We start from the raw sequence: 20,234 nt of genomic DNA, 5'->3' as shown, positions 1-20,234 counted from the left end.
GACACTGTATTAATCATTTGTATTTGAATAAATTTACTTTCGTGGCTGATTTGATTTGTCTGAGATATGTCAAGTACAAAATGCAATACTGCTTGCCCACTTGTCAGTTTAATAAAAACTTTGAACTCTAGGCATGTCTTTCTGGTAACTTACAGGAGTTCAGGTCTGAAAGGATTAATAACCCTTTTCTACAAATAGTACGTAACGTGTTGAAAGTGTCTTGCATGAATTAAAAACCTGGATTCTTCAGATGATTTTGAAAAAAGTCTGATTTTGTTTTATCCAGAATTTTCCATTCTGTGTAATGTCCATCAACATGACAAGGATAGTCATACAGACCCTGAGGGAAGAAATTTTATCAAAGTAAGTCTAATCTAGCAAAATTTATTTACCAAGTTCCATGCAGTTGTGATATTACATATATTGGTATTTTTCTGTTGGAAAGATCAATCATAGAAACAGAATATCAATATAGCCATGTATATACTGTGACATTAAACAGCTTATTTGCTCATGAAAATTATCCAACCGGTAGCATTATCAAGATTTTGATTTAAACTTTATGCAGAAGTGACAAGGGATAAGTAAACTTGTGTTCAACAACTGACCATCTGTGAGTAATACAGCTTAAGATATTTCACTGTTGTAGTAAACTTTACTTTGAAAAGTTATGAAAAGAAAACTTGTCTGCATTTGTGAATACAAATAAAACATTTTCTCCATTATAAGTGATACATGTATATCCTACAGGTGTCAAACTTAATGATCTATTTTTGATGGTTCCTTTGTCAATTTCTCTCACCTCTGACAGAGAATGCAATAGACGGCAGCAAGTGTTTGGTGTCATCAACGATTTCTACGTTGGCATATATTTACACCTGTATCTCATTTGGAAGAAACAACACAAAACTATAAAAGACTCAGGATATGTACTTAAGGGTGAGGATAATTTTGAAGTCAAGTTTGTGATGTCATATTTTTCCATACTTTGATGACAACATGACTGAAGCTAAACAGAAATCTGACAGTTGTGTTTGATGAGTAGACAAGATAATCTGTCATTCTAGGGTATTTCCTGCCCTGAATGACAGATCTATGTGATGAGTACAGCGCCCTCGTGACCTTTCAAAGAACACATGATTTGGTGTAAGATTGGATAAGGGCCGTCGATAAGAAAAGCTGACGCACAAGAAACGTAATTCCGTCGTTTTACTTGAAACCCCCTCCCTCCCCCCTCAAAATGAAAGTTCTTATGCGAAATCAATTTCATATTATGATGCCGTTTCTGACAAACCCACACGCACCTCTGCTATCCGCACGCCCATGAAAAAATACCGGAAGTGCACTTTAATTAATAAACCTCCACTTTACACGTTTCACTTTTTAAGACAGAACATTTTAATGCATTTCGCACATAGGAAAATGTTTCATGTACATGTTTCACGTTGAAAAAGCATACAAGTTTTTATTTCAAATTCATGTATTTTCGTTGTCTTATCTGTCTCTGTATTTTGTGGTCATTCTGTTCTCGATGAACGCGAAGGTAGTATTGCGTTCTCGCAGCAACGTCGCACTTCGAAAACAATAGAAAATCCTTATGAGATTTTGACGCACACAAAACGAAATGAGCTTTTACCCCCTCCCCCCTAAACAAAAGAATTATGTTTGTCGTGCGTCAGCTTTTACTATCAACGGCCCCTAAGTAGTCACTGTTAAAACATATAGAGTTTCATAATGCTGACATTACCAATATAATGTGAAACATTCAGTGGTTGTGTGATCATAAATTGCTGATGTGATAAATTGATAATAAATTTATAAAAGTGACGATAAATCGCAGATCAGCTAATATGCCGTGTGGAATGTTTGATTTTTCTTTTGCTAGCTCAATGATGCAAATTGCACATGCCAGGATCCTGTATAATCTTAGAAAAAATTGTTGACTGCATAAAAATTATACACTTCAAATGCTACTGTATCACTAACTGTTATGTGTCACAATAATAATTTCTTATCTTGCATTGCCTGCAAGTGAAAGCTAGTATTTTATGGACAAAGATTATAGTCCTACGTCTACCAACACCTTTCACACACTTCAGTTCCAAATGTTTTGAGATACCAACTTTGAAAATAATGTGAACATTTGTAAACGTTGAACGCAGTTAAGTCAGAAAGAGCACTTATGTGCTTCACCCTGCCATTAACAAGACAAAAACGTTCACTTCACCGAAAATATTCCATTGTACCTTCTCATTTTTATGAAAGGGCCACCCACAGTTTCCCCCTTTTTATGAACACTCAGAGAAAACAGTGAAGCAGGTTTTTATTCCCTCTGAATAGCTGTATTTCCTGATATATGTAAGCCATTTCAATGTGCACTTCTGTTTTCTCTCCTATCTGTCACAGATGTTGAAGCGTTTGCAAAGAAAAATCCAAGGTCGATCATTCGAAACATGGAGAGTTACCTGAGTGAGAGAAGCAAACAACAGTCATCGAGGAAAGCAACACATGAGGAACCGATGGATTTTGCCGGAGTACATGAACTTGAATAGCAGGACTGAATAGTTACCACGGTAACTGTAACCTGGCAACTTGGATGATTTTCTTGAAGTGACGTTGTCTTAAATGCCTTGTGATCAAGCCATTTGAGAAAAATTCCCATCTTGTTAATTTTCATATCTAATTTTCAGCACCAGTGAGTCAGAGATTTCAGATAATATTTATTTATAATGGATTTTAATACCCAATTAAATACTTACAGCATACAGGAGACGTAACAGTGGTGTTTTCCCATCATGCACCTGCAATAACCCTAGCTAGAAGAAGTGTCTATCTACAACAAGAAACAGCTTTTAAAAAAATATCATCATTGATTTCAAAATTACAGAGTTTTGACCATCTTAAAGCTCCATTGGCTATAACTTTTGGTTTATTTCCCGGTAAATTTGTCATATTTATGAAACGCAAGTTCCATATTCTCTTCTCCCATATCAGCCCACAATGTCTAGTGTTCAGTTTGGTAGCACTGCCTGTATGTGTGAAATCCAATGTTATTTGACTAGAATTGTAGCATTTTTTCAATGATAACTTTGCATATTATACACAGTGCACTATGTTGACGAGGCTAATACTTGATATTTCATCATACTTTAGGGAGACAATTAAAAATGTAAACTTGTTCCACAGAACAAAATTACAATATTGAAAATATTATCAAAGTACAGACATTGTTCCATTAACATTCAAAGGTCACTGTATGCACTGACCCAGATATCAATGTCAAAATTGAAACCAGTATGGAAACCGTTCCCTACATCACAATCATATGATATCATTCCAGTTATTCGCAGTAGGAGATAGACATAATTTAAAGTAGAATGAATCTGACGAATGTAAGAACACACACACATGGACAATGTGAATGATACAAAATCAGGGTTGTTTATACTGTCTGGAGCAAGTGCACTGGGGCATAGATCCTCATACAGTACACAACTTGTCTATGTAAGAAATGTTAGTCAGAAATCTTGTCTGTAGCGGAGGTGTATTCTAATCATGGAAGAACAAAATATCCTGCTTCATTTTGAGTGTCTTTCTAAGTGATTATGCCGGTATTGTACGTGCAGCCTCTTCATGATCAAACCAAAGAATGATACTTTGTAGACTCAAAGAGTTGGTTTACCTTACACCACTTGGCTGTGGGTTGATCCACATAGCTTTTGACAGTGTGGTTGCACACATGTTAAGGAAATTAGGGGTGACAGAGTAACACTTTCAGTTGATTTCACCCACTAGAATGGTACCTCTTTCAAGGTAGAAAAATAAAGACAGGGAAGCGAGGTATGAATGTTACAAAGGAGTGGTATGTACACATTCTGCGGGAAACACACAGCGCCAACAATGGAGTTTGCTCCAAGCCATTCATCAGCAAAATCAACAATTGCTATACGAAATCTAAGTTTCCCATGTGCCTGTGTACCACAAAACAGTTTGCAGTTTGTACACATCAAAGATTGACCAGAGTGCTGAGATTTACTCCTGCCGTCCCTGTAACCTCACACCATCTGTTTACCATCAAAATCATGGTGCAACTGTGATTATTTTTGTGAGGGCAAATCGCGTTAAGGAAATTTGGGTCAACAGGGTTTAGGTTGATTTCTATCTGTATTCAGAACTAGTATACAGTACAGCTTGACTGAGAAGTACATCTGTGTTTGATACATTGATATTGATACCTTTGTATTCATCATACCTTGGTATCCATCTACAGAATGCCACTTCACAACTATTTTCAATTCTTTTTGGTCACGTCAATACTCTGATATTCCTTCATGTGATCAGATTTTTAACTTTTATTTAAAGATAAGTTTTATAATAAAATATATTCACAGCAGCTATTAAATGTAAATACTGAAAAGTAATATCTTTCTGTGATGAAATCAGACTTTCACTTGGCCTTGATTTGATTTAATTACAGTTAGGGTTCAAGGTGCAACAACGTAGCAAATGTTGTATAACTGTTACTTTGTTTATATGCATATTTTTTTGTCACACGTCAAAATTCCCTCCAATTTGTATTCCATGCCAAAATGTTCATATCCATATCCAATTTAATATATTCCTTCCATTATTTGTGATGTTTTCTTTCCATCTGTTTCTGAAAATTTAAATATCATTTTTAGGTTACTTTGGAAGAACTTGCAAGTTCTGACTTCCAATGCATGTATAGTTGCTACATGTCCTTGCATTGCTTCATAGTAACTTCTGTAGAATAATCAACTTTTCTTTACTTTTCAAGAATTTGATAAAGTTTTTCCCTGTGATACCATATGCATTCCCATCAGAAGAAATCACCCATTCTGTATATCAACATGACTAGTTCGTAAAAGAAAGATGGTTTCATAACCTTTCCTCCAAGATGTTTTTGTTTATCCCCCCACCCCCCACCCCGAAGTGCCATATAGATGTCATCAAGTTGTTTTCTCTACACACTTTACAACGTTGTACTTAACACGAGTTTACAAGACAGGTTATAAAGATTCGTAGGCTTGAAAGTTTCAAACAAATTTTTTGTTTTTGTATCAGTTTATTCTCTTGAAAAATTCTGTATCTAATTAAACCTTGACAGGACACCTTATTTAAGTGGCTGCCAATTGTTCAGTATTTGCATAGTATGTAAAATTAAGAATTTTTCCAAAGATAAAGTGTCTTATTTGTGAACATACACATCAGCCATTTAGAAATGGCCCCTACATGATTTCTGAAATGTGGGTGTGTGAAATGTGGAACCTGAATATCGAGAGGCACTCACCAGGCTGTTAACACTCCGACAACCTTTCATTTTGGTAAACTTTGAAATGCTATGAGGGACTGTACACCAGCAAAGCCTGATGTAGAACATTTAAACACCTTCAATGTTAACGAGGAACAATTCATTTTGAATGTTACAGATAGATAAGGATAACCCATGAATCCATAAACTATTTTTTGTCAGGTTTGCTAAACTCAACAAACCAGCTTCAGATATCCAAAGCGTATCCATCATTACAGGGTTCTCCACAAGGGAATTTTCAAGGCTAGGCCACCCCTGTGTTTTTGGAGCAATCTATTCATATGTTAATAACTATACAAAAGAATACTTTTCACAATAAAAGAGTATGAAAATTTTGTATTATTATGTAAATTTGCCACCCTTTGTTTTCCAAAGCTGTAAAGTACACTGATTACTCTTCATTGCAAGTGTTCAATCGGTTGTAACAAATGAGGGGGGCTGTTTTTTGACATTCAAATAAAATTTCTCTCTGCAACAGTTCAAACAACAAGCCTCATTGCCTTTCATGTATTCCACATTTCATTAGATGTCACTCACATTTCAGATTTTTTCAGTCAAAATTTGAATGATATGGCTCAATATTGTTGAATCAAGGAAAGAAAAACTCGTCTCTAGCAGTGTACAGAATACATTCGTCTGTATATTTTGTTGTACTTTAGAATTATGTACAGTTAAAATTTGTAACTTTTGTCACCTGTTGAGTGTTTTCTTGTATTTATTTCTATGTACAGCCAATTCCCAAATTTTCTTTTAACATGTGTTTGTGTACATTTGAAAAAACAATAAATACAAAAATACAACATTTCTGTTTAAAGTACATTATTTAATTCTTGAGGTAATCTGTATTACCAACTTCAGTTTAAAACCCCTTTTTTCAGACAGTTGTAGGGCAGTCAATCAATTTCTGGACAGTAACAACTTTCCTATCATTGTGCAACACTGTGTGATATGATACTTTGTAAGTCAGACAGACTGACACATATAATATTTGTTCAGATCAGGGCTTTACACTGGTAAAAATCTAAAGGGTTTCATCTTAGAACAGTGATGCAATAATACCAGAGGTCAATAGAAATGGTGCCAGGGATCTCATACCTGTTACTTATCTTCCAAAACCTTGGTAGAAACATGTACACTGACTTAAACTAAACAATGATATACACTTTTATTTTATTTTATTTCATTTTAAATTAAAATAAAATAAAAAATATGAACTTTTGCCATTTATCTTTAAAAATGGAAAATATCCCACATGAAAGCCTAAAAAAAATCACAGTGCTATCACACTTGAAGCTTTGCATATTGTTTCCACATTATTCAAATGTTTTTCTTGACTATTCATTTACATTGTCTGAGCACGGTCCCTCCACCGAGGAGGGACTGTGGTCTGAGGTATCTTCAAACACAGCATGGTGAAGTTCAGTTCGACGTGGAAATGTAGAATTCTGAAATATGTGACAGATGGTTTGTGGGTTTGGGTATCACTTTCAGCTACTGTACAAGCTGATATATATTTGCATATATTCGTCCAGAATTTCCTGAGTATTCGGTCTTAACCTTGGATCCACTTCTCTGCAGCGCCTATGAACTTTAAACAAGTGAAACCAAAGTACATCGCTCCCAGGGACGTCTCCCAGGATGAACTGTACAACACTTGGTATTTTCCAAATGTCTGTTTTCTCATCATAACCTGGCATTTCATCATCATCAAAGTCTCTGTCGTCATATGGCCATAATTGCTCAGGGGCAACAAAGTTTCCAAAAAGCTGCCTGTGTCCACACTTGATGAGATTTTCTTGTTCGGGGTCTATCCTTGGCAGTGCATCAAGGTCAGACAGTATAAGCTGAAAATCACTTCTTATAAGGAATTGTGATAAAGTCTTGACAATGTCATTTGAATCACACATCACATGAACTCCTGCAGGGTGTGTGTGCAGGAAGTGTATGATTTCAACATAGTTTATACTGAGTATAAATCTGAATAAAACTGTATTTAAATGTTCATTTTCACTTCGGGATAAGATCTGATTGAGATTGTCTGCTGAATGCCAAGGATGGTATTCCAGAACCATGGCATCTCCACAGTATCCGACAAGCTGTACAACATGATCATAAGGCTGAAACAACTTAATCATCTTTAAGCCATGTCTGAAGTCTTCTCTGAATACTTCAGTTGTAAGATTACAATACGCAACTTTGAAGCCTTTCCATTCAGCAAAGTATACCTAATGGAGATAAAAACATAGCTCAGAAAAAAGACAGAAGTAAGCATGATTAAACAAACTGTTTGTGTTTGTGCTTGTATGTGTCAATTGGGATCTATTACAAGTTGCGCAGGCTTCAGTCAAGTCTTGAGAGCTCTATCTCAGAGCTCCATCTCAAAGCCAAAGCACTTCTAATAACATTGTTTGTCACTTGCTGGCAGGTAGATTTTTCATGCAAAATGAAGAACACACGCTATGCAAACGGTATTACAAAAAATACCGTCAAGGACACTATGTGCTCACATTCGGTTTGAATTGGTCCATTCGAGAAATATTTAAACCAGGAAAAACAAGAATGACAAAAGCAAATAAGGTCTCCAACTTAGGTACTGGAGGTCATCTTTAGGAACATGCATATCAACTTCTATAGCAATGGGAGAAGCAGATCCTAAATACATAAGCAAATGTCAACAACAAAAAACAGAGAAGGCTTGATAAAAAGAAAAGGTGGGAGTGGGCAAAAAATGCACAAGGGATCTGGTATAAAAGTAATGCTACATCATTGATCTTCTAAACCCTACCCCCTCCTGCATATCAAATGTTCCACCCCTTGGTATTACATAAGACCAAATGACAGGAAGTACATTTACAACCTTGGAGATATTTAATTAATGCCATGAGTGTTATCATTCTAATGTAAACAGCACTTAAGTTAGTTACAGATAGTATAGTGAAATGCCTTCCACTGTGGGTGGTGATTACAACATCTGGAATTATCCTGGATCCAAATTTCTCATCAGTTTTTGTATGTCTTACATAGAAAAGTTGCAAAAATTGGTCCAAAATGAAAAAAATCACCTCAGCTTTGTTTTCTGGATCAAATTTTCCTACAAATTGGTATCAAATATGACAAAATTATGTTCACAGCCTTCAAAATTGTCTCACAACATATCCTGGGTTAGTATAGGTCATTTAAGGTCACAAACTGAGAAAAGTACCTAAAATATACAAATTTTGGGGTTTCCCAACACTTTGAGCAGAAAATTTATCTAATAACATCTTTCGGGACTTTATACCAAATTACAAAGCTATCAAACAAGGGACTTTATACCAAATTACAAAGCTATCAAACAAGTAATTTTGAGATAAAGTTTTCTTGACCAAAAATGACAATATTGTCTTAAAAATACAATTTTTTATATTTCAGGACAATTTCCTCATATTGTTATCTCTGTACGTCTGTGTACGAAATATGAAAGCTGTCTGTACAGGGGTTTTAAAAAGGAAACACTGTCTAAGATTTTTTGACCAAAAATGACAAAATTGCACAAAAATAGTAATTTTCCCAATTTTGTCATAATTTCAACAAATTAGAAGAGTAACACCCTTGCAAAGAGACAACCCAAATTTGAGAGCGATTGGGCCGGCGGTTTCAGAGAAGAATTTTTACTGAAAATGAGAAAAATCACAAAAAAATTCAGCAAAAATACAAAATTAAGGATATCTTCACAATATTCATAAAATGTATAAGGTTAACCTAAGGTACTTGCACACAAATTTTCAAAGCAATCAAAAAAGCGGTTCTTGAGTTATTAATTCTTAACCATTTTCACATTTTGTAAGCTCATTTGCATAATTTTGGCAATGCAGACTTCATTTGAACAAAATCCCATCTATAGCCCAGGATGCATCCACACACCAAATACCAAGCTGAAACGTGCAGCGGTTTGCGTGTTTTTGATGTTGACGGACATACTGTACATACATACATACATACATACATACATACATACACACATACATACAGACGCCATCGACTTCAGCCTATACGATAAACTCACATTGGTAAAACCAAATGTGAGCTAATAAAAAATTATCTGACAAAGAAATCCAGTGAAAAATTTACGTTGTTTCTGAGTTTATTTGTTTGCCTGGCAGGAGGATAGGTTGTATGAAAATTTACAGACGCCAAACAAAGAATGTTATTAAAGTTGCCTTATGCTTTTTTGTTCAATATTTGCTGACTGATGATGACAGTGTTGATGGCTGTCTGGACCAAAAATTGACTGCCATATGCATAATGGAATTAGAAAAAGACAATCTGATTAAAATAATCAGATGTAGGAAGTTTTCTTCCTCTTAGCCTCGTCCTTTGAATTCAAAGACCAGCAGCTGTATCTTTTAAAGATTTTTCATTATTTTTGTTTTGTATGTCAATTGCAAGTTCTTGTTCATCTCCCTAAACCACGATGAAACATCTACCATTTAGCTTGTTTGCACACCCCTATATGTGTAACATGCACAGTTATTAGTTACTTTTAAATTCTATTCTAGACCAAATTCGTTGGTCAACAATAAGAACACAGTTTATACTGTGTCATGTGCAGACTGAGTTGATAAGTTGAATACTGTGTATTTCAGCCACAGGCCAACTGGACATTAATTGTCTAAAATATGATATTTTATTCATAATTATCCAAAATAATAAATTGTAATTATGAAATATTGATATCACGTAACCAAGTTTGTATTTCATCCAGGTTGCACTTCCTTTAGGAGGAGAACTCGATAAAAACGCTCTATGTGTATGAGTTGTGTAGGACATAAGCAGCACGTGTGCCCGGCCAGGCCATCCCATATACTAGGAGTATATACTTCTGGTATACAGGACGGCCTGGCCGGGCATGCACGCCAGCCGGCCGCTTATGTCATACACAACTCATACACATAGAGCGTTTTCATCCAGTTCTCCTCCTCATAAAGGAAGCGCAACCTGGATGAAATACGAACTCTGTTACGTGATATCAATATTTCATAATTACGATTTATTATTTTTAATGATTATTAATAAAATATCATATTTTAGTATTGATTTCCAGTTGGCCTGTGTTTCAGCATATTTTTTGGAATAAAACAAGAAACTTGAGGTGGCATTTAAAACAAATACAGTGAAAAATCATCAAAGGTTACAGCTGGTATTCCTTTCATCTTTGGTGGGTCCTGACAGTAGCTGATGTGATAGGCAATTAAGCAATTACGGTTATGAGCAAATCTGTACATATGATTTCAATCTGGTTGTTGGGAAGCCATAACATGTCTGCATGTGTGAATATTGCTATTGTTGCTGTCACTGTCTGGCTTGCAGTTACCTGAACAGAGCAGAGGCTTTCGCTAAGATTTGAGTGAAAAAGTACAAACCCTTTTCACAGCTCCATGGCCAATTGGTTTTTTAATGTGAACATTGTTGTCAATGTCGTCACATGTAAGCCACGCGTGACAATCTTCCATGCCCGGTAAACTGAAGTGGCCTGTGTTACAGGCTTGTAATCGACGTGTCTGTACACCAAAAATACGTTCTCTCTGTCTACAGGTCAGTTCACTCAGACCGTGACCATCTGGTAACAAAGTGTTGCCATGAAAAGGTGCTCTTTCTTTTGAGCCACTTTTCATAGATTTCAAGATAAAATAACAACAGATGCAGAGACTAAATAACAGGGACACATATCGCCAGATGAGTTTCATTACGTCCTCAGACTGTCTCCTCTCGCACCTCCTGAACGTATCATTCTGTCGCACATGTTTGACCTTTGGTTTGTTTCTTTTCCGGGTCAATGTCTTGAACTTTGCAGTATGTAATTCGAAAAAATATATTTTGTAATTCTAAGTGTAAAGCCTATAGTTGTATTCCCTATTCTTAAAGTTTATCATAAAAAAATAATTTCAATTATTTGTAATATTGTCTGAATGATGTAATGCATGTCAGCGAAAGTGTGAATTTAAAATTACACGAATATTTGCCGTACAAAGATCTGGTCGGTGACCCTGCATAACCTACGTACCGTCTGCTGGCAAGAACTCTACAAGTAAAACATGTTGTCAACAACCATGGCATTAAGATCTTTCATCGCGCCTGTGACAAGCAGAGTGCTCGGCAGTTCCTACATTGCAGCCCGGTCGTGTCATCATCATAAAAAGGGCAGCAAAGTGGCTGTGGTGAGTTTACAGCCCCCGTGCAATATCCCAAACCCCGACAGTTATCGCAGATGGAGGGGAGAGTTCACCAGAGTTCAAGCCCAACATTGCCTTTCGAAATAGAATCGGTAAATCGAAGCTGTTGTGCTATTCCGTTCATAAGAGCGTCCAGGCGCACAATATCCCTTCTATCTATCTCTCTATCTCTCTATCTCTCTATCTCTATTATATATATATGTATGTATGTGTGTGTATGTATATATATATATATATATATATATATATATATATGTATGTATGTGTGTGTATGTATATATATATATATACATACATACACACACACACACACACAAACACACACACATATATATATATATATATATATATATATATATATATATATATATATATATATATGTGTGTGTGTGTGTGTGTGTGTGTGTGTGTTTAAGTATACATCAGTCCTTGTGAGAAATTACTTTGCTTGATGGTAAAAGCAGAGTGTTATGAAAACACAAATTACTTCTAGTAGAAAGTCATAATATCTGTTACTTAAGTTTCATGCAACCTGCAATCTACAGACAGACAGACAGACAGTCTGTCTGAAGATTGCAGGATGCATGAAACTTAAGTAACAGATATTATGACTTTCTACTAGAAGTAATTTTATGTTTATATATATATATATATATATATATATATATATATATATATATATATATATATATATATGTTCGACTGTGGTTTTTTCAGGTTGTCCCCAGTGTTGTCGGTGGCGTGGTTATGATATATTCGTTTGTAGGATATTACACACGTACCAATCTGCTGGTTCAAATAGTTTATTATATCTGCACAACGTTTCGTCCTAAAAGTAGGACTTCCTCAGGTGCTACAGATCAAAACGTTTCAACACGGAGTAAGTCACAGTGATATTTAACGTACAAAAGTTACATGTCGGAGAAAATACTAAGTGACAGTATGGTGAAATACAGGAGTTGTTTCTTACCTATTTGAATGGCTCAGATGTTGAATGGCAATTGGGAGAATGTTTGAATGTGTATTTATAGTGTGGCTGGGAGGGCGCTAGTGTTGGAATTTGAATAAAGACAATGGGAGTAGCTAGCTGTGAATATTTAGGCCGTCAGGTGTTAATGTCTTTAATTTGGAAATCCACAAGGATTCCAGCTTTTTTCGAAGCGGGTCGTCCATTTTATTGATTTTCACAATGCCAACTATTGAAACGTCTTGGATTGTGTGTTGATCTGAATTGAAATGGAGCGCTACTGGCATGTTTGAGTTACGACGGATGGTGGACAGATGGTTATTGAATCTTAATCGAAATTCTGTTTTGGTCTCTCCTACGTACTGTTTTTTGCATTTATTACAGGTTATAAGATATATTATGTTTTTAGACTTGCATGTGATGTTTTGTGTAATAGTGTGAACTGTATTATTTGAGTAGCTATGGAAACTGGTGGCATTTGTCGAATGTTTACAGATGTTGCAGCCCCTGGTTGAGCCACATTTGTAGAAACCTGCTGGTGCATCGGACTGTTGTAGTTCACTGTGAACTAATATATATATATATATATATATATATATATATATAAAATTCACTGAAGTATCTAATAATAATAATAATAATATTTTATTGCTTGCTTGTAAATATAGGATTTACATCACATTTGTGGCAATAAAAGTGTGATACAAAAATAAGTTAAAATTTTCTTCAATAAAGATAAAGTATTACAGTATAATAATAGTAGCTAATAATAAATATAACTAGGTATTTCTTTGTTTGTATAAAGTAAAAATATAATCTGCAAGTTGTTCATTAAAAGAGAACTCTTGTTTTGTTAGTAGAGAAATAAGCTGATTTTCAGTATTGTCGTTTGGGAAGTTGATTTTACTGAAAAAGTTCTTTCTTTGGACTTTGTATTTCTGACAGACTAATAAAAAGTGTGTTTCATCTTCAATACTGTTGGTGTTACACTGATTGCAGTATCTTTCAGTAATTGGGGTTTTTGGAACAGTGTGTCTTCCTTTTTCAATTGCTAGATCATGATTGCTAATGCGAAGTTTGGTGAGTAATTTTCTTTTCTCACCTTGTAACTGTGTTAAGTAGGGTTCTAATCTAAAATTATGCTTTATTTTGGCATACATTCTTAGTTTACTATTTTCATCAGTGATCTAATGTGCTACTGCCAACTCAGAGACACAGATGGAGTTTATGTTATTGCTTTCCTTTTATTAGTGTTCAACAATGTCAGCATTACATTTATTTCCATGTGTGTACTCAATTTCTTGGATTTTGAGTTCTCTCTTTGAAGAGTAAAGTATTTTCTGTTGGTCTCTTCAATTGTTGCTGTAATGAATTTATCACATTTCCAGGTACTATCTGGCAGTGGGGTCTATGATGGCAGTGAAATACATGAAGCATCCGCGTAAGTGAATTGGTTGTACTTACCTCTGTAGAATGGAGTGTGAACCTCCATAAAGAGGTTTGACTTCTGCTTGGAAAACATGCGTATAGGACTTAATGTAGAATATTGATATATTTTGCTCTGATATCATGTCTTATTTGATCATTTACTATTTCAACATTGAATGCATTACTTTCTAAGTCAGTGCCAGTAACTTATAACATGTTTCCAGTTTATCTTAGCATATAACTAGTAATGTAGTGTATTACCTCCATGGTTTAACTCCACTTTATTCTGGAACTGGAGCCGCATTTAGAAGATATCACAACAGTTTGGAAATATGAAATGTAAATAGTACACAACAACATTTTGCATTTTGTCACATTTATGACAATGTTTACAATTAAGTATAAAGTCAACATAACAGGATAGTTAATCAGAATAATTTGAATTTTTGGTTTATTGGCAGACTACACACTGAGGTTGACTGACAGATGTTATTGGTTTTTATCGATTGAATGGCAGCATACATTTTGATTGACAGATGTCTTTATTTGTATTGATTTAGCAACTTATATGTTGATTGACAAATGTCATACTTTGAATTGATTGACAGGATTTTGGTTCATTTGAGTAGAGGTGGTGCAGAGACGTCAATCTTTGCTCCAGATAAACCACAGATGCATGTTATCAACCATAACAAGGGAGAGCCAATGGAGGGAGAAACAAGGTAATGCCAGATATTGTGTGAAACAATATAGAATTCCAGGACAAAACAGCTCCTGCTGAACTAAGATTTCGCTCCGAAGAACTGAGAAATTACTGTTCAAAATTCTTCTTAAATTTAGCCTTTCCAAATGAATCTGCAAACATGTTGCATTATTTACACAATAACTAAGTATGTGATTGCCATGGCAAAGTAGATGAGCTCTGCGCTAAGTTTGCGGTATATTTCAACATCGCAAAAGGGAATGTTAACAGCTCAGAGATAGCCAACTACTTGCCTAGTCATAGGGTTAGCCAAGTCAGAAAAAATGAACTGTTCCTCCAAATCACCATTTCCCATTTCTGCCATTTTCTGCATCCTTTCAATGAAATTACATATTGAATACTCTGTTTTCTTTCTGTGTTATTTCCCCTGAAAAATAGAAATGTATTGGTAGAGTCTGGTCGCATTGCCCGCGGTGAAATCTCTCCATTGGTTGATCTGAAAGCAAGTGACTTTGATGCCATTGTTTTCCCTGGTGGATTTGGAGCTGCAAAGAACCTGTGAGTCATTGTGTGTTTCATCAGTTTGTATACATTTATTACATGTAATATCTTTGCCAAATGCACCACAGCAACACATTCCTTGGCCTGAAAATTGTCTTCCTCGTATACATATATACCACCTTATTATAATTTTTCTTTCTTTTCATATCTGTCATAATAATTGACCTGTAAAGATAGTTAGCTGCCTTACTCATGACCTCTGATCTGGTTGGGATTGTCACAATTTGTCTTCACAGATGTACCTTTGCTGTTGATGGTACCAAATGTTCCATTGACCCTGATGTTGAAAGGGTCATCAAGGAATTCCACACAGAAAAGAAGCCTATCGGGTAAATAATTAGTTCTCAATCATATTATCATGAAAGATAAACGCACATTTGAACTGGCTTATGTGGTATGCAGGTTCCTTAGGGTGTCCTTAGTCAGTTTTGTTCAAATTATGGTGAAATTTGCATATTTGTATTTTTAAGGGTATTTTTAGCTCATAGTTGTGGTATGTTTCTGTTTTTGGTCAAAAAATCTTGTTTGAAACTACTGGTGCAGTTGATTTAAAACTTGATATTGAGGTTCCTTGAGCTTATTTCAGTGAGGTTTGTTCATATTGTTGTTAAATTTGCATATATGTATTTTTAGGGCAATTTTTGTCAATTTTGGTCAAAAAATTTTCTCCAAAACTATTCATCTGATAGCCTTTATATTTGGTATACAGGTTCATAGGGATGATTAGAATGTGATATGTTCAAATTATAATGAAATCTGCAATTTTGTATTTTGAGGCTATTTTGCCATAAGTTGTTATTTTCTCAAAAACACTCATCCAATAGCTTTAATATTTGGTATACAGGTTCCTAGGAATGATCTAACTGTGAAATATTGAAATTATGATGAAACCTGCCATTTTGTATTTTTTGAACATTTTTTGCCATTTTTGGTCAGAAAATTTGTTTCTCAAGAACTACCTGTCTGATAGCTGTAATGTTTGGTAGACATATTGTTAGGGGTGATCTATATATGACACATTCAAATTATGATTACAGGTGAATCTTCAATTGTGTATCTTTGCAACTATTTTTACCATTTCGGGTCAGGCTGTCCTGAAGTGAGTTATCAAAAATTTCCACCTTCTTTATCAACACATACAGATCTCTATCAGTTGCTTGCTGACACTTTTGGAGTTATTTGCATCACTTTGTACACTGAGTGACTTTGTACAAGTATTCCATGTTTTCTTTATATCACAAAAAGGTCAGAAAAGCGACTTTAGTTTCTTTGAAGGACCGCCTTAGATTGTTGTGTGAGTTCAAAAAGCGAAATTTGTTCGTGTACGGGGGGAAGGGGTTTGACCCCCATTCAATTGGTGAACTTCACTTTCGCACTTTTATTTTGTGATTACAAGCTCTATTTACTTTGTGTGTAAAAGTAAACAAAAATTGCACTTGTACCAACAAATTTTGCTATAACTGTTTCCAACTCATTTGTGTCATGCCGGTTAGTACTCAAATTTGATCGATTTCTTGAGGGTGTTATGTGGTCAGGGGATACATATGATTCAGAATTCAGAATGCTACATTGTACTCTCAATCAGGCAGACATCAACATTTCGCACTTTTGAACTTTTGTTTTAGGGGAGGTGGAAGAGGGTTTTGATTTAAAAGAAGAAATTTCGTTTCTTGAACTTATGCGACAATCTGAGACTGTCCCTAAGGCCTTACAAAAATATGTTTGAGTTTTGTCTGCACATTCTACCAGGATTTGTTCGTAGACAAACACTTTGCCATTCCAGGCTTTGTTGCATTGCCCCCGTTTTGGCTGCCAAGGTGATCCAAAACTGTGAGATAACAGTGGGTCATGACACAGAAGATGGAGGGAAGTGGCCATATGCTGGAACAGCAGCTGCAGTGGAAGAACTTGGAGCAAAGCATGTGAACAAAAGTGTCACGATATCCTTTAAAACCTTTTGCATTTATATGCTTCTCTTATTTCACTCCTAGAAAATATAAGATATATATATATTTTATGAAATGAATTCATGGTACACAGTAAAATCTTGGACCGAGTAAGAAACAGCTACCAGGTATAATCAATGTTTGGGTCTGTATTTCGTGATTTCCAATATAACTGTCACACAAATGCAAACCTCAAACAGCAATGGACTTTGTCAGTCGTTGATATTTGGCAACAACATGAAGCCTGTTGGTACACTGTTCTTAATGGAAGGATAGCTAGAACTTTTGGTAATGTTTTCAATATTTTTGTTCTGGAAAAAGGTAAACTATTTTGTTCAAGACAAGAGGCAAATTTTCTCTTCTCAAAGATGTCTTTATCAAATATGTTGAAATAAATTACATCATCCTTGCCAGCACAGTGCACTGTGTACAGCATGTAATGTTATTGTTGACACATGAATTCCAGTTCAAACCATAGATGCTCAAGAAAAGTAAAGGATCTATGTCCAAGATAAAATTCTGATGGTAGTTCACCCAATAGTGATCCAATAGGCTAAGTTGACAAGTTGAACACTAGCATTTTGACAAGTCAAATTCTAGACTTTCGATGTAATATTTGGAGTAGGAAAAGAAACTGTACTTTAGGGACTGGTAAATTTCTTCAGCTGGGGGATTCACCCTGTTTTTCACCTTAGTGGTAGGAGGGGGTCACCATGTTTTTGAAATGCTCTTTACAAGAGGGGGGGGGGGGGTGTTGTCAAGTGTGTATTTGAATTAAGACACAAGCCCATAATTGCATAAAATGCACCATACCAGCCACACATTGCATCATACAGTTGCAGTTTTCTGTGCATCCTTCAGGCATGCAACTTATATATATATATATATATATATATATATATATATATATATATATATATATATAAGATATATGTGTGTGTGTGTCTGTGTCTGAGGACATCTTTTCATTGGATGACCTTTAGCTTTCAGGGTGTCACCCTATTTTCAAAAAGTGTTCACTAATTTTTCAAGTTGCTGATTGGCAAATGATAAAGTTCTTCTGGAAAGACTATGTTCCAGTCAAAATTAAGTGACATGTGTTATTTTATTGCCTAACAAGCCAAATACTTCATTGGGCAAAATGACAATTCAAGTAGAAGAGAACTGCGATATCATTTCCTTAACTCTTGCCTCACGACATCCATGTTGATGAAACAAACAATATAGTTACAACACCAGCATTTATGTGTCAAACACACCTTCATGAGATATACGATGGAATTGGTGAGATGGTCAGCACTGTGTTGCACAGAGTCAAGTGAAGACCAGGAGAGCAAAAAGTCGTCTATCAGAGTAGCTTGTGCAGTTTGATGTGGTGCGCCCTCTAAGGTCATGAAGATAATTATTTTGTCTTACCTACAAACAAATTTCAGAACATGAAATTTATGCATTATACATGAAGGTAATACATATAAGTTTGGCAGTTCAATCAAACTAAAACTTCAACACTTCAAATATGAACAGATATCCTATTCAAAGTGCATCTGTGTATTTTTATTAATATTCATATTTTCCGTACAAACATGTCACAAAGGCTCTATAAACTGAAATGCTTAGACTTCAATTCACCAAAGAGTGAACCTGTTAACAAGGACACGGAGAGAACATCTGAATTCTCATGGAATCATGTGTATTGGACAAATTGAAATGTTTCACAATAAAAGTGTGCTATCAAAGCAGTGTTTTCCCCATTGCAGTGTCACTGTCATTTTTGAAAAGCTTCTATGAGTCAGAGATTGTAATCATTATACCATACTTATTTACTGAATGCCCGTAATAGTGTGTTAATAACGTTACAACCTCTTCTCAGCATTTTCAAGATGTTCATCCACAAAAAAAACAAAACAAATTTGGATAGATGATTGTATATTCAGTGGTAGTCATTTTGCTCACCTTACCAATGCAGCAATTTTAAATATTTCTGCAGAGCATCAAATAATTCTAACGGGTTGGTCAGGGAGATTGTAACATGCTGACCCAGTTAAGTAGTGCAGATCATACCATGTAACTCCAGATGAATTAAAATAGTTACTAAGTAAAAGATAGTACAAAAAAATAATGAAGTTGTTATCCTCAAACACACACATATGTAGATACTCTTGTAACTTTTGATATACATGTATATTCATAGACTATTGAATAAAGCTATTTCTCTTGTCTGTGACATGACAAAGGGGGGATATCTCTAGCTCCTGTGTATAGCTCGAGGTTTATGTATTGGACGAAGACAAAGGGAAAACTTCACTGTCATAATACCAATGTTTTCAACCAATCACTGTATATATTGACAGACTGTTGAATATAGTACAATATTATCAAGTGCCCATTCTTGGTGACAGGCAAACTGTTTTAAAAATATTAGGGACACTCTTGTTTAAATGGCAATAAAAAGGCTTCTAAATATGTGTATGATGATCAACAGTCCCTTCACGAAAAGTGGTGGAACCACAGGGAATGCAGTCTCCTTTGTTTTCTTGTTGTTTGTTTGTTTGTTTGTTTACAAATATATAGAGAGAGCAAAGTACAACGTTGCAAACATGAAGATGTGTGTTTGTTTTTGAAATAAAACAATAATAAAACATGAAAAATGTTGAACAGCATCATACACTGCCTAAACTAACACTCTTCCTAGACACACATTTAAACATAACTTTATAATCATCTTCATATTTCAGCAATGTTGTTATTTACTCTATGCATGTATTTGTCAAAAACAAAACAAACAAACAATGAGAAAACATCGAAGACTGAGTTCCCAGTGCAGTGGTTGGACTGTGAATGTACCTCAAAGTGCTTTTGGGACTCCATGCATGGAGTCCATGCAAGCTTTATTTGTCTGCACTTTTTTTTTAAATGATAAATTTATTTCAACAAATTCACAAATAAAACAAATCTAAGTAACTGTGAATGCGTTAAAATTACAATGCAACTTGTCTGAAAAAAACAAAAAATCAGTCATTTAACTTCAAAGATCATCATATAAATGCATTCAGGATGAATTCTTCTCCTTCAAGTCTTACAAGGC

At 35.1% G+C, this 20,234-nt stretch overlaps 3 protein-coding genes across 6 annotated transcripts in view; 2 read left to right on the top strand and 1 right to left on the bottom strand.

Annotated features, from left to right (window-relative positions):
- LOC139119863 (ELMO domain-containing protein 3-like) overlaps positions 1 to 6,134 on the top strand; it is a 29,987-nt gene extending 23,853 nt beyond the window's left edge. For all 4 annotated transcript variants that reach the window (XM_070683789.1, XM_070683787.1, XM_070683790.1 and 1 more), the window contains 3 exons: positions 287 to 363; positions 812 to 939; positions 2,407 to 6,134. In XM_070683789.1, coding sequence (XP_070539890.1) covers positions 287 to 363; positions 812 to 939; positions 2,407 to 2,552 — 351 coding nt within the window. In that variant the 3' untranslated portion in view covers positions 2,553 to 6,134. The remainder of the gene's footprint in view (positions 1 to 286; positions 364 to 811; positions 940 to 2,406) is intronic.
- Positions 5,655 to 11,121, bottom strand: LOC139119866 (protein O-mannose kinase-like). The gene is made up of 2 exons (XM_070683792.1): positions 10,735 to 11,121; positions 5,655 to 7,557 (listed from the first exon to the last, which is right to left on the bottom strand). Exons 1-2 carry the CDS (start codon positions 11,056 to 11,058, stop codon positions 6,820 to 6,822), a joined length of 1,062 nt encoding a protein of 353 aa, XP_070539893.1. The 5' UTR covers positions 11,059 to 11,121; the 3' UTR covers positions 5,655 to 6,819.
- Positions 11,122 to 11,332: 211 nt separating this feature from the next.
- On the top strand, positions 11,333 to 18,900 carry LOC139119861 (glutamine amidotransferase-like class 1 domain-containing protein 3, mitochondrial). The gene is made up of 7 exons (XM_070683785.1): positions 11,333 to 11,529; positions 13,900 to 13,952; positions 14,548 to 14,661; positions 15,081 to 15,200; positions 15,440 to 15,532; positions 16,987 to 17,143; positions 18,346 to 18,900. The coding sequence occupies exons 1-7, from the start codon at positions 11,407 to 11,409 to the stop codon at positions 18,469 to 18,471; spliced, it is 786 nt and encodes a 261-aa protein (XP_070539886.1). The 5' UTR covers positions 11,333 to 11,406; the 3' UTR covers positions 18,472 to 18,900.
- The last annotated feature ends 1,334 nt before the right edge of the window (positions 18,901 to 20,234 follow it).

The sequence above is a fragment of the Ptychodera flava genome, chromosome 20 (assembly GCF_041260155.1).
Source record: "Ptychodera flava strain L36383 chromosome 20, AS_Pfla_20210202, whole genome shotgun sequence".
Lineage (NCBI taxonomy): Eukaryota > Metazoa > Hemichordata > Enteropneusta > Ptychoderidae > Ptychodera > Ptychodera flava.
Note: the sequence above shows the minus strand (reverse complement) of the source record. Positions and strands in the feature narration are given on the sequence as shown.

Coding starts and splice junctions, on each gene's coding strand:
- LOC139119866 (XM_070683792.1), bottom strand. CDS start 11,058: ATGAAACTCATCTGGCGATATGTGTCCCTGTTATTTAGTCTCTGCATC. Junction 7,558..10,734: donor GCCATGGAGCTGTGAAAAGG/GTTTGTACTTTT, acceptor TATCTCCATTAG/GTATACTTTGCTGAATGGAA.
- LOC139119861 (XM_070683785.1), top strand. CDS start 11,407: ATGTTGTCAACAACCATGGCATTAAGATCTTTCATCGCGCCTGTGACA. Junction 13,953..14,547: donor GAAATACATGAAGCATCCGC/GTAAGTGAATTG, acceptor ATTGATTGACAG/GATTTTGGTTCATTTGAGTA. Junction 14,662..15,080: donor CCAATGGAGGGAGAAACAAG/GTAATGCCAGAT, acceptor CCTGAAAAATAG/AAATGTATTGGTAGAGTCTG.